Source organism: Pinus tabuliformis, chromosome 1_2 (assembly GCF_031772625.1).
Source record: "Pinus tabuliformis cultivar Carrire ecotype Pingquan chromosome 1_2, CPIR1, whole genome shotgun sequence".
Classification (NCBI taxonomy): Eukaryota; Viridiplantae; Streptophyta; class Pinopsida; order Pinales; family Pinaceae; genus Pinus; species Pinus tabuliformis.
In genome coordinates this window covers 412,748,327-412,761,685 of record NC_142298.1, presented here as the reverse complement: position 1 = coordinate 412,761,685, position 13,359 = coordinate 412,748,327, and the positions used below count along the sequence as shown (strand labels likewise).

The 13,359-nt window shown below is 42.3% G+C and overlaps 1 protein-coding gene across 1 annotated transcript; it reads left to right on the top strand.

Annotated features, from left to right (window-relative positions):
* The first annotated feature begins 8,066 nt into the window (after positions 1–8,066).
* Positions 8,067–8,606, top strand: LOC149206092 (uncharacterized). The gene has a single exon (XM_089397592.1). It carries the CDS (start codon positions 8,067–8,069, stop codon positions 8,604–8,606), a length of 540 nt encoding a protein of 179 aa, XP_089253718.1.
* Positions 8,607–13,359: the final 4,753 nt, after the last annotated feature.

Sequence of the window (13,359 nt, the reverse complement as noted above, 5' to 3'; positions counted from 1 at the left end):
GCCCAGTAGGATTTGGGCAAATTTTCCTAGCAGCAGGCTGTTCAGCCCAGGATTTGCACAAATCTGGGTAGCAGTCAGCTGCTCTGCCCAGAAATTGCGTAAATCTCTTGGCCAACCAGCGCAACTCCCAGCCAGAAATGCACATTTTTCTCCAGCAATCTCTTGCATGTGCAGCTGAGTTGACCGGTTTCTTCCGAGACTGAGCAAAACAGACTTGCATGCATGGGCTTCTTCTCCCAAGGCAACATGCAAAGGCATCCCTTGTTTCAAGGATATATTCTTAGCAGTTGGAGGTTACATGTAAGGAGCAACTCTGAAACCTCCCACCAACTGTCGCTTCCCCTAGATCCATGGCATGCACATCACAACTTCGATGTTATAAAAAATCATCAATCGGATGCTGCAGAGCTCATTCCTCACATCAACCTTGCAGCTCTGGCATCCCACATCAAATCTAGGATCAGTTAGCACATTCAGCTCAGTTGTTTTGGGATAAGCTCGCTTCCCATGCCTTGTGTTGCATTTCTGTCGTTTTTTTTTGTTTTCTCTTGTGGGAGTATTGTTTGCTTGATTTCTTTTAGCGCTTGTTGTCGTTTACATATATACTAGCTTTTCCTAGATCTGTTTTAGTTTTCATTGCTATCTCACTGCTGTCGCATGCATGAAATTGTTTTGCACAGACGTTCGCCCAACTAGCGAATTACCTCACCCACATGCATGTTGATCTATTTGCTAAATCTTTCATTTATGTTTTGCATGCATTGTCAATCAATTCTGCTATCACTTAGTGTCACCATGCATTTACTGTCTTAGTTGCTTTCAGTTGCCCGTTGGTGAGTTGGGCCAACCTTGGCTTGGACTCTGCCTTCACCAAGGCTGCATTGCGCAATCTGGGGAAGGAAGGCTCACTTTCCTCTCCAAATTTGCACATTCCTTCCTAGCATTGGCCTCCAGGATTGTTTTGTGCATTTCTGGAGGACAATGGTTGCTTGGCCCAAGAAATTGTGCAAATCTGTCCCTGGGCCAGCAGTCCTTCCTAAATGGAATTGCGCATTGTGCAATCCCAGTAGTCAGCAGCCAAACTGGACTGTGCATTGCGTAGTTCCAGTAGTCATGTAGTCTCCCAGCAGCCCAGAATGTGCCTTGAGCAATCTCTCCCGACCACTCGGCCGAAATTTCGCAACCTTCATGATCATTTACCCAGGTATGTTGCAAGTCAGTTCTCATGTTCATTTTGGTTTTCGACTGACATATTGCTTGTTATGAGTGTTGCCATGTCTCCAGGTATCGCAGGTGTTCATTTGCCTCTCAGTTGTACAGTACAATGGTTTCCAGGAGAGTAGAGATGAAGACACCGTTCAGAGCATGCTTGGGGATGCAGTTAATCAAGTGTCTATGAGCTTGCCTACTCACGAAGACATTAAGTTGTTCGTAGACAAGGACACCAAGCAACAGCATCACAGTAAGCAGTATCATGAACAACAACTGAAAGAAGCATACCGAATGCAAGATGAAGGTTGTTGAAAACACATAGGCATAACAAAGTTGCAAGATCAAGCGGATCCACTGATAATGAAGGCAAATTTGGAGACTCAGGCTAGGAGGTGACGGCGCAACATGAAGATTGCGCAAAGGCAAAAGATGGAACAAAGAAGGAGTTACATGTCCTAAAGCAGCAACTTAGGAAGAACATGAAGATGCACAGACAGACGAATGAGTTACAACAGGAGCAGGAATAGTAGTGGGTGCAACATGCACTCACGGATGAAACTGCGCCCGTACAAGCTAAGGATCCATTCTAGCAGCTCACACAGAGTAGACATGGTGAGCAGTGTTGTTGATTGCATGCAAGGGATTCAACAACATGCATATCGTTGAGCACACACATGCAATCCAACCTGTTGTCCCTTAAGAAACCAATTTCTTGGCTGTGTAGAAATTGTGCTTAAGACATTAATGTTTATTATTCCTGTCACTTATTTTTATGGTATATCCTCAAGTGAAGGACCTGAAGGGCCTAACTTTTAACCCTTAATACTTAGCTCATAAGAAAGTCTCGGAATGCCACATGGTTGCTAGATATAAATGCTGAGTGAAGAACGCTTTGAGAAGTTAGAGACAATATGTTGTTTTTCACAGAAACTATTCTCTGTAACGCTTTGAGAAGTTAGAGACAATATGTTGGTTTTTTCACAAAAACTATTATCCGTAACTTCAAAGAAATGTAGAAGTAGGAACTTTAAGTACAAGAGCGCTCTTTTAAGGAATTTTAACTTCATTCATATAAGTAAACAAAGATATGTAGCTTCATTACCATACTTAAAGAAAGGAAGACACATGATGACACATAACAGAGAAATTACAAAATCATACCCAACAATGTGCGAAAAAACTCCTGATTCTTTCATTAATCGGCAATTTTATCAAGAATACAATAGCATAGCCTCCAGGCTCTTCAAAATTCGAACCCTTTTTCTATAATTTTGCCTCTTTTTATACATCATGGGATAGTTGGTAATCACCAAAATTGTCAAACTGCTTAACTATCTCTTAACTGTCTAAAGTAAAAGTCATTATAGAATATTACATTGGAGGGTAAAAGACACCTTATTCTTCTCAAGAAAACAAAATAACGAGAAGTAACATAAATTAGAATATGACAGGTGATGGCTGACTCGCTATTCGAATTTGTGGCTTGAGTATGTGGTCCTGTATTCTGCAAGTTGTAATCCTGTAGATGTCTTGATGACAGCTAAACTGCTTTAACGCAGGAAAGTTGCATCTTTACAAAATTTTGTGCATGGACCTATGGGTTATGGGCCCACGTATATATTGGAAGCGTTCTAATTGGCGGAAACATAAAGAAACCCTTATGGCCCACGTATATATCAGAAGTGTTCTAATTGGCAGAATCACAAAGAAACCCGACCAATCACCGTCGATCCTTCCTTAAACGCTTATGGCCAAAACCCAAAAGGAAATAAACTCCAGTTCAAAACATATCGGGTCCGCCTTTTCCACAAACCTTTACCTTCCCCATGGAATCGATAGGAAACAAAGCTGCAATTCATAGACTTCTCAAGTTCGAAATTCATAATAAAGCCCATGCACTTTTTGACGTGATATCGGTCGGATCTCGTCCCTTCTTGATGAGTGGTTGTGGTCGATCCAGACTTCAACGGATTAAATCACATTCCATAAACCATCACATCCGTTTTTCGGATTAAACCTCGTCCTAGGTAACCACGCGATTACCGTCGGATCTAAATCCTTCAAGCGGACGACCTCGATTAACTAAGGTTTTAACTCAGTTTTATAACTTCTCGCGTCTGATTTTGGAGTTATCCTCCACACTTGTTAGCACACGATTACCGTTAGATCTATTATCTGTCAATCGGACGACTCAGATTTTCTCATGGGTTTCTCACGTTCAAAATCCATCAATAATATAAAATAATATATATATATATATATATATATATATATATATATATATTTGCGATAAAACTGAAAATAAAATTAAAATGACAATGGATGCTACAACATCTGGCTCCACCTGGGGATAGTGCTTTTGCCACAGAAGCACTAAGAACCGCAGATCAGTGCCTTCACCTCGGGCATGGAGTCACATATTGCTTAGCCAATTTAAATTCTATGGAATTTGTACAATGAATTCACTCCAGTATCTACAATGACAGGATGCTTGTGCTTCAGAACTGGAAATATTGTTTGAGGTACTGCCCATTGACAGGCAGTTGTAAAGTTTCACCATCAAGATTCTCCAAGAAGAATGTATTATTTGCCCTTCCTTTTATAATTCTGAATGGGCCATACCAGAGAGGATCAAACTTCCCGTGTTTGCCCTTATCTTCTCTTCTTGTATCCCACCTTAATTTCAGGTCTCCAACTTTAAAATCAATTTATTTGGCCTTTTTGTCAAAAATACCCTTCATCTTTGATTGATACATAATCAAATTATCTCTTACCTTATCCCTGCTTTCACTCAACTCCACTACCTTATGCATCCTTGTTATCAAAGCATTGGGCTCTTCTTTTGCCTCTCGAATCATTGCAATCATAGGCTTCACAAGCTAACTAGGGAACAGAGCTTGAGTTCCATACACTAACTCAAAAGGTGATTTGCCTGTAGACCTTCTTGTAGTCACTCGGACAACACATAGAGAAAACTTTAACTTCAAATCCCAGTATTATGATTCTCTGCAATAGTTTTCTTAAGAATTCTCGTCAAAGTTTTGTTAGTGGATTCAGCCAATCCATTTCCCTGTGGATGATAAGCTGTTGAATGAGATAAAATAACATTGTACTTCTCACAAAAAGCAACAAACTTACTTGAACTGAACACTTGAGCATTATCTGTTATGATTTTGACAGGGCATCCAAATCTGCCGAAAATATTTTCCTCTAAAAACTTCATCACCACCTGGTCATTTACCCTTTTAGTAGGTATAGCTTCTACCCACTTGGTGAAATAATCAGTAGTTGTAAGAACCCACTTGTGTTGTCCACTTGAAGGTGGGTTAATTTCTCCAACAAAGTCTAGTACCCATTGTCTGAATGGTTCTTCTATGAAGATTGGGATCAAAGGCAAGGGAGCTAACCTTTTCTTCTCAGTAAAAAGCTGACACTTCTGACAGCCTCTGACAAACTTGTATATATCACCAAATAGGGTGGGCCAATAAAACCCTGCCTGGAGGATTTTATGTGCAGTAGCTTTCCAACTATAATGTCCACCACATAACTTCTCATGATAATCTTTAATGGTCTCTGTAAATTCATCCTCTGTTAAACATAACAATAAAATTCCCACATGATCCTTCCAATACAATCTGCCCTCTCCAATCACATATGGTTGTGCTTTGGTTTTTAATGCTTTATATCTTTTTATATCCAAAGATTGAGGACAAGAGAGAAAACGTAAATAATGGACTATGTGCTTGTACCATTCTGAACATAAAAATTTATATTGGACCTTCATACCTGAGTTTGATTTTTCTTCACCTTCTTCAATTATTTCCTCATTTGCAGGTGTTAGCAAGTTGATTCCCAATGCCTAAAAATTTGACTTTGTCAACATCTTTGCCAATCCCTACCCTTTCACCAGCTTTGTGGGCTTTATGTCCAGGTCATACTCTTGAATCTTGGCTATCCATTTTCCTCTTTTGCCTTCCACATCACTCTGGACTAAGACATCCTTTACTGCAGCATTTGGCACATAAGCAATGATCTGTGACTGCAGCACATAAGTCCTGAAGGCCTTTAGGGATTTTACCAAAGCATATACCTGTTTTTCAAGAATATTGTACTTTAGTTCAACATCTCTGAGAATCTTGCTAAAGAAAGCAACTGGCTGCTCTTTTTCTTCATCATTTTTCTGTAACAAAACAACAGCTATTGAATTAGGTGATGCAAATGAAAAAATTTGAAAAGGCTTTTGATAATCAGGGCTAATTAAAACTAGAGTTGCTTGTAATGCTTCTTTAATCCTGGAGAATGAATCTTTGGCTTCCTTGGTCCAATGCACCTCATTTTCCTTCTTCAACATATTGGTAATTTCTTTTACAATTTCGGAATAATTGGACACAAACCTCCTTATAAAAATTAATTTTCCCATAAATTTTTGAATGTCTTTCTTACTCCTCGGTAGGGGTATTTTCTGCACAGCTTGCACCCTTGCTGGATCTATCTTCACTCCATCTCTAGAAATAATGTGCCCCAACAGTTTGCCCTCTTCTAGAGCAAAAATAGACTTCTTAGGATTCAAAGAAAGCCCAAATTTTCTACATTTCTCAAAAGTATTTTTAAGATGGTCCAGATGCTCCTCATCAGACTTAGAGAAAATAGTGATGTCATCCAAGTATATCACTACAAACTTATCACCTACAAATGCAATGTCCATTGCCCTCTGAAATGTTGCACCTGCATTCATCAACCCAAAAGGCATTCGAGCATACATAAAGGTTCCCCAAGGAGTTGTGAATGCAGTCTTTTTCTGATCTTCTTTATCAACAGCCACCTGGTTATACCCAGAGAACCCATCCAGCATGGACATTCTGAATGATCCAATTACCTTCTGTAGCACATGATCCATTTTAGGTAACGGATAATTATCTTTTAAGGAAGCCCTATTTAGATTTCTGAAATCCACACATAATCTTATTTCTCCATTTTTCTTCCTTACAGGTACTAGATTGGCCACCCAGTCAGAGTACCAGAGTGGAACTATTATCTTGGCATCAAGCAACTTTTTGACTTCTTTCTCAATCAATGGTAAAAGCAAAGGGTTTATTTACCTGAGTTTCTGCTTAAATGGTTTAATCCCTTCTTTCAAGGGAATCTTGTGCTGAATAATACTTACATCATATGTTTTGAGATCCTCATAGGACCAAGCAAAAACATCAATATAGTCCCTGAAAAGCTCAATATATCTCTCCTTATAATTAAGTGGAACTCCATTAAATAATTTGACTAGCTTGGGCTCCTTCTGGGTTCCAATATTGTGATCTTGAATCTACTCATCCTGTGGAATTTTCTCTGAACTAACAACTACATCATTGGAGTTAAAAAGTCTTTCAAGAGGGACAAGCCCCCTTGGCAGAATATTATCTTTCAATTGAATAATTTTTTGATTAACTATGGAATTTTTCAAACCACTTACTTCTGCACCTTTCGTTGTTTCATCTTCATACTGATCGATCTCGGTGCCCTGAAAATCTTCAATCATAGTCAAGAATTCAATAATCTGCTGATCATCCTGAAAAATCTACTAGTGTTTTATATTATCCGGAACAGAAGGCTTGTGCCTCATTTCAACCTCATATCTTAGCTTTGGATTTATAGGAGGCATAAAAGTACTACCAACCACAACCAAAGAGTCTGCTAGTCTGTTTCCATCTCTTGGAATGAACTGTATGTTGAAAGCCTCAAAGAAGTTCTCAACCAAATCCCACACTTCATTTCTGTATGCCCTAAGCCTAGTGTGTTTTTTTTTACAATGGTTCTTTATTTGCTTTATAATAAGCTCTGAATCTCCAAAAACAGAAATTGACTAGACTCCCATTTGTTTTGCTATTTTCCGAGCAATGATCAAGGCTTCATATTTTGCCAAATTTTTAGTCGCTTCGAACTCCAATTTAAAAGAAAAAGGGATCATATTACCTCCAGGTGTAATTAAAAGGAAACCAACACCTGTTCCTTCTTTAGAGTAGGCTCCATCAAAGAAGCACTTCCACACCCCTTCTATTTGCAGCTCTGTATTTACACCGGTTGAAGTAAGCTGCCTCTGGTTATCTTTAGCCAACTCTGCATTGTCATGCAGCATGAAGCAAGAAAAGTCATCTTTCTCTTGGCTATATACAGGTGAATTACTTGCTTCGTTCTTTGTGATTGTTTTTACAAATCTTGTTGTTCAGCTGACCGTTACTGTCAGTTCGATGGAGATTGACGACGTAGACTACGAGGCGGACCCCAATCCCGACCAAGATATCTAGACGCATCATCGAACAAGGATGGGCTCTGGACCCTTTGCTGCCAACCTACGATCGCTGACAGTTGCCCAGTCCGTTCCGTTCAGTCTGAGCCCGTCTGATAAGCACCCTCCGCCCTCTGTTCACATTGATGATTCTCCCGGGTTAGACTGCCCTCCGCTCTCACCTACAACCCTAAATCTCCTAGGTACATGCCTTCAGCCATCTCCCATGTTTGATGCTCCCTTGGTCCACCCTCCACAGTCCTCAGTTCCTTCCTGTACACCCTCCTCCTCTCGTATTCCCCCGACGGGCCCCCCTCCCCTCTCTATTCCTACCTTCACTTCGGCAACCCTAGCACCTGGCAGCTCTAACCCTAATACTCCCATTCGCTCTGGGTGCTTTAGTTCTCCCATCCCTAACCCCAAATCTACCCCCTCCACCCCCCATACTGTCAATCAAGGTTGTAGAGGCTTGCTTAAGGAACATCCGACGGCCCAGCACTCTGATAAGCCCAAGAAGGGGAGGTGTCTCAAAGCTGTGGATAGGGACATTAACTTAACCCTTGGTGAAGATATTCCAATGGGGGAAGTTGCAGACACGGCAAAGAAGGTTTTGGTTGGTCGTGTAAGGGGCAGAAACTACTCAGTGGAGCACCTTCGCCTGTGGACTTCAGAGATTTGGGGCTCCCTACTCAAGGAGCTCCCCATCATCAAAGTTTTGGCTCATGGCTGGTTTGCCCTTCGCTTCCATAGGGAAGAATATACTGATTGGATTCTTTCTTGCTTCTGGCATATTGAGCTTGCCCCTATTCTGCTCAAAAGATGGGACCCCTTATTTGACCCAAAACGCAAACGGTTGGGTGCAGGGCCGATTTGGGTCTGCCTGCCAGGCCTACCAATGCAGTTCTGGACTCCAGTGGTGTTCAAGCGCATAGGGGATGCTCTTGGGACTTATCTGGAACATGACCAGTCATTTGAGAAAACTGGGGTCATGACAATGGCGAGAATACTTGTTCATCTGGATACCAGGGAGGGGCTGGAGGAGAAAATAACACTCCACTGGAGGCATTTCTCGCGTTGCCAAAATCTGGATTATGAAGGAGTGCCCTTCCGTTGCTGAAGATGTCACAAGGTCAGTCATCTTTACAAGGACTGCCCTCTGCTCTCTTCGTCTGCTCAGGAGCCTGCAAGGGGTGTAAAACACCGTCTGTCTGAAGAACTGAATGTGGACGAGCAGCCCTCGGGTCTGGATCACTCTAAGGGAGTGGAAGGAGTCACTGCACAACAAACCAGTACTCCAAGGGTGCCATCTACATCCCCTCCACGGACTCGATCCAGGACTGCGGTGGATGCTGCTCCTACATCGGGTAATGTTCCACTCTCTTGTTCTTCTGATCATCCTTTTAATCATTTACATTCAGCATTGCATTCTCCTGTGTCACTCTCGGATTCAGTTTTGAGTCCTTCCCCCCCATCACCTGTGGCATTGATCCCCCCTCACCCATCATTTCCACTACCCCTCCATCTCTACAGGCTTTGAATCCTCTCCTTCTTCCATCTTCCTCACCTTCAACATCAGGCTCCCACTCTTACAATCTTCGTTCTCAGCCTTTGAACAACATTCCCCTACTCGGCCTCGGTATCCCCTCTCATCCCTCAGAGTCTAAACCTACCAGAGGTAGACCTACCAAGATTGCAAAAGCTATTAAATCTGTGGTTGCAGATGTGGCACAGGGTCGTCAATCCACCATTGAAAGGGCACTTAGAGCATCTGGCACCCTTGATGTTGTTCCCTAATGATCTGGCTCTCCTTCAACTGCAGGGTTTAGCCAACCCCAAGAAAAAATTGGCTCTCAAGCGTCTCTTAACCCGTACCCCCTGTGACATTTTATTTCTTCAGGAAACCCTTGGGCCCTCTGAGCATATCACTAAAATCCTACTTTCTTTACTACCTGGTTGGCACTTTCAAGGCCTTGATGCAGTGGGCAGATCTGGGGGACTTGCCATGGGGATCAACCCTAAATCGATCAAGGTGTTATCCTCTTGGGGTGGTTTGGGTTTCTTAGGCATGGACATTTTAGCAGCGGACATAGGCAAACATATCCGAATTATTAATGTCTATGCCCCCAACCATAACAGACTTGCTTTTTGGCATTCCTTGCTGGGATCCCCTCTGATCAACCACTCCACCATCATTGGAGGAGACCTAAATTTCTCCTTAGGGAACAAGGAATCCTGGGGTCATCATGCTCAAATTGACACTCTCTCAGATCAACTGAGCTCCCTCTTGGACCAACATGGGCTTATTGATGTCCCCATGAACAAGAAGATGCCTACTTGGCATAACAGGCGTACTGGTGCTGTTGCTCTTGGAAGAAGGCTTGACAAATATCTTATACATGAAGACCTGCTCCAATCCCTAGCCTTATACAGACAATGGGTAGGCTCGGGCAGCATCTCGGACCACTCCCCAATTTATTTGGAGGTGACTGGCCCATTCAGGAAACCTAAGGCCCCTTTCAAATTTAATTCAACCTGTTTAAAAGACCCGGACTATGTCAAATTGGTCTCGGATTTCTGGCAAGCCCAGCCTCCACTCAGAGATCAGAGAAAGGCTGGGGATTTCTGTAGAAACCTGAAACAGCTCAAGAAGTTAACCATTGACTGGTCTAAGAGGAAAAAAGAAAGAGATGAACAATCACTTGTAGATATTGAAGATCAGTTGGCCTCCTTAACTGATGACAATGGGCTTGGATATTTATCCAATGAATCAAAAATTCGCCTGATGGAATTGGAATCTCAGAGATCCAAGATCCTTCTGGAAAAGGAAGAACTTTGGAGGCTTCGAAGCAGAGCAATATGGCTGCAAGCCGGGGATGGCAATACAAAATTTTTCCACAACTTTTCTAATGGAAGGAAAGCCAACAATACCATTTGGCAGATGCCCATGGATCAGGAGAGAATGGCTACCACTCACCCCCAGCTAGCACAACTTGGAACTTCACACTTCAAGCAGCTTTTTAAAGCCCCTCTAGCCCCCTCTCTGCCTGATATCATTAACCTAGCTAGCCACTTCCTTGGATACCTGGACCCAGATGGCATTGATGATCTTATTAAACCTGTTTCCATGGAGGAACTTGAAAGCACATTAAAATGGTTCAAGAGAGACAAAAGTCCAAGCCCGGATGGCTGGCCTGTGGAATTTTATATTGCTTTCCTGGACATCATTGGCCCGGATTTGCTTGGAGTGATTGAAGAAAGTCGGACCCTTGGTCGTATATATGCCCCGCTCAACTTCACATACATAGCCCTCATTCCAAAGACAGACTCTCCATCCTCCTTTCATGATTTCCACCCTATTTCCCTTTGCAACTGTCTATACAAAATCATTGCCAAGATTATAGCCAATCATATAAAGCCTATTTTATCTGAACACATCTCTCAAGAACAATTTGCCTTCCTCCACCACAGACATATTCATGAAGCCATTGGCTCTACCTAGGAAGCCCTTCACTCTATTAAACTAAAAAAGCTCAAAGGGATGGCTCTCAAAATTGACTTATCCAAAGCCTTCGACAAAGTAAGTTGGCTTTACCTTAGAATGATCCTCACTCATCTGGGTTTCCCTTTGGAATTCATAAGATGGATCATGGGTTGTATTACCTCTGTATCCTTTGTAGTTCTTATTAATGGGTCTGCCTCCCTCCCCTTTCAAGCAGAAAGAGGCATCAGACAGGGATGCCCCTTATCCCCCTTGTTGTTTCTTCTTGTAATGGAAGGCCTGAGTAAACTTATAGATTTGGAGAAGCATTCTGGGAGGCTTGGGGGCCTGAAAATTACTGATCATTTCCTTCTGTCCCATCTTCTCTTTGTGGATGACATTCTTGTCTTTCTCAATGGAAGCGTACAGGACATTACTACTTTAAAAGAGATTTTAAAACTCTTCAGTGCAGCTACAGGAATGGAAATCAACAGGGAAAAGTCCACTATATCTTTCTCTGAATGCTCTCAACAGGAAATTCAACTCTCTCTCCAAAATTTCCCCTATCAAGTGTTGGATCTTCAGGTTGGACTGAAGTATTTGGGATTTAGAATAAAAGCGAATGGATATAAAATAACAGATTGGACTTGGCTGCTCACTAAAGTGGAGAAAAGAATAAACATCTGGTGTCATCGTTTTCTATCCAGGGTAGGAAGATTGATTCTCATCAAAGCAGTTTTAGAAGCTACCCCGATTTTCTAGATGTCCTTAGCTTGGATTCCCCTAGGAATTCTAAATAGGATTCAAAAAATTTGCAGTCACTTTCTATGGAGGGAACAAAAGTATGGGAAGCCATTTGCATGGGTCAAATGGAGCAGAATAGAAAATCCCAAAAAATGGGGAGGTTGGCGACTAAAGCACCTTCAATATTTTGCACAAGCACTGGCAGCAAAACAAGGCTGGTTACTCCTGACCCATAAGAGCCTCTGGTCGGAGGTGGTCTCCCACAAATACATTTGGCCCAGTACTTTAAGTGAATGGATTAGAAGACCCTCTTGGAGCAGGAAAGGTATTTCGGTCATCTGGAGGGCCATCCTAAACACCCTGCCCATTATAAAAAGAGGCCTCATCTGGAAGATTGGTAATGGGGCATCAGTGCGCATCGGTCTTGATCCCTGGACCAGTAGTGGGAATGCATACCAGCTTCCTCCGAATTTGATCACATTTCTTAACAACATAGGTGTCCTGTATATCTCTCAACTTGGTGATCATCGCAACTCATCTATTTTTCATCAAGCTTGGCACACTGGTGAGGATTGGCACATTCCAATTCAATGGGAAAGACAGTGGGAAAATTACCGGCAAGCTCTGACAGAATCCCATGTCCGACTCAATGATGACGAGGACGAACTGCTCTGGGGTCTCTCCAAAAAGGGCCACTACTCACCCAAGCATGGGTATGACCTCATACAAGCAGAGGCAAAACCGGACAGACAAATGAGTTGGTGGAATCAACTTTGGAAGTTAAAAGCTCCCCCGTGCACTATCTTACTAATGTGGAATATCATTGAGGATAAAACACCCACAGGAGTAAATTTAAGGAAAAGGGCATTCATGGGACCTTCCTAGTGTGTACTCTGTCATCAAGAAGAGGAATCCAACCATCACTTATTCCTTGATTGTCCTACCTCAAAACAGTTATGGTCGCAAGTACTACTCACTCTTAACATCAGTCTAAGCTGGCATGGTGCGGACATCCCTACTGCTTGGGACAGTTGGTGGGGAGCTGCTACGGATCCTAAAAGTAGAAATCTGCCACTTCTGGTTTCTTGGCACATATGGATGTGTCGAAACAATATCATTTTTCGGGACTGGCCTATAAATTGGGCACTGATTCCACCAAAGATCCGCTTGGCCTATGAGGAAATTCCAGCTGAAGAACATATCAATCGACCTAGGATCATCACTCAGGAATAGATTGACACAACAAAGCTCTGGGCATACTTTGATGGGGCAGCACAAGCACAAGGATGTGGGGGGGCGGGGGTGTAATTATCCACCTATCAGTCACACATTATTTCCACATTTGCATGGGCTTAGGCGAGGGCACAAATAGTTATGTAGAGCTGATCACCCTTCGACACTTGATACTTTTTGCCATTCTCAAAAATTTCAGACACATTAAAATTTTTGGGGACTCCAAAACAATGATAAATTGGTTTAACAACACAGCTACATGCCATGCATATACTCTAAGAACTATTATGGATGATATTGTTTTTCTCAAAACACATTTTGATCATATTTCTTGCACTCATATCTACAGGGAGCGCAATGAAGATGCGGACAAGCTATCGAAAGAGGCATCGCATCGTCCTCGAGGAGAATGGCT

Coding starts and splice junctions, on each gene's coding strand:
- LOC149206092 (XM_089397592.1), top strand. CDS start 8,067: ATGGGGGAAGTTGCAGACACGGCAAAGAAGGTTTTGGTTGGTCGTGTA.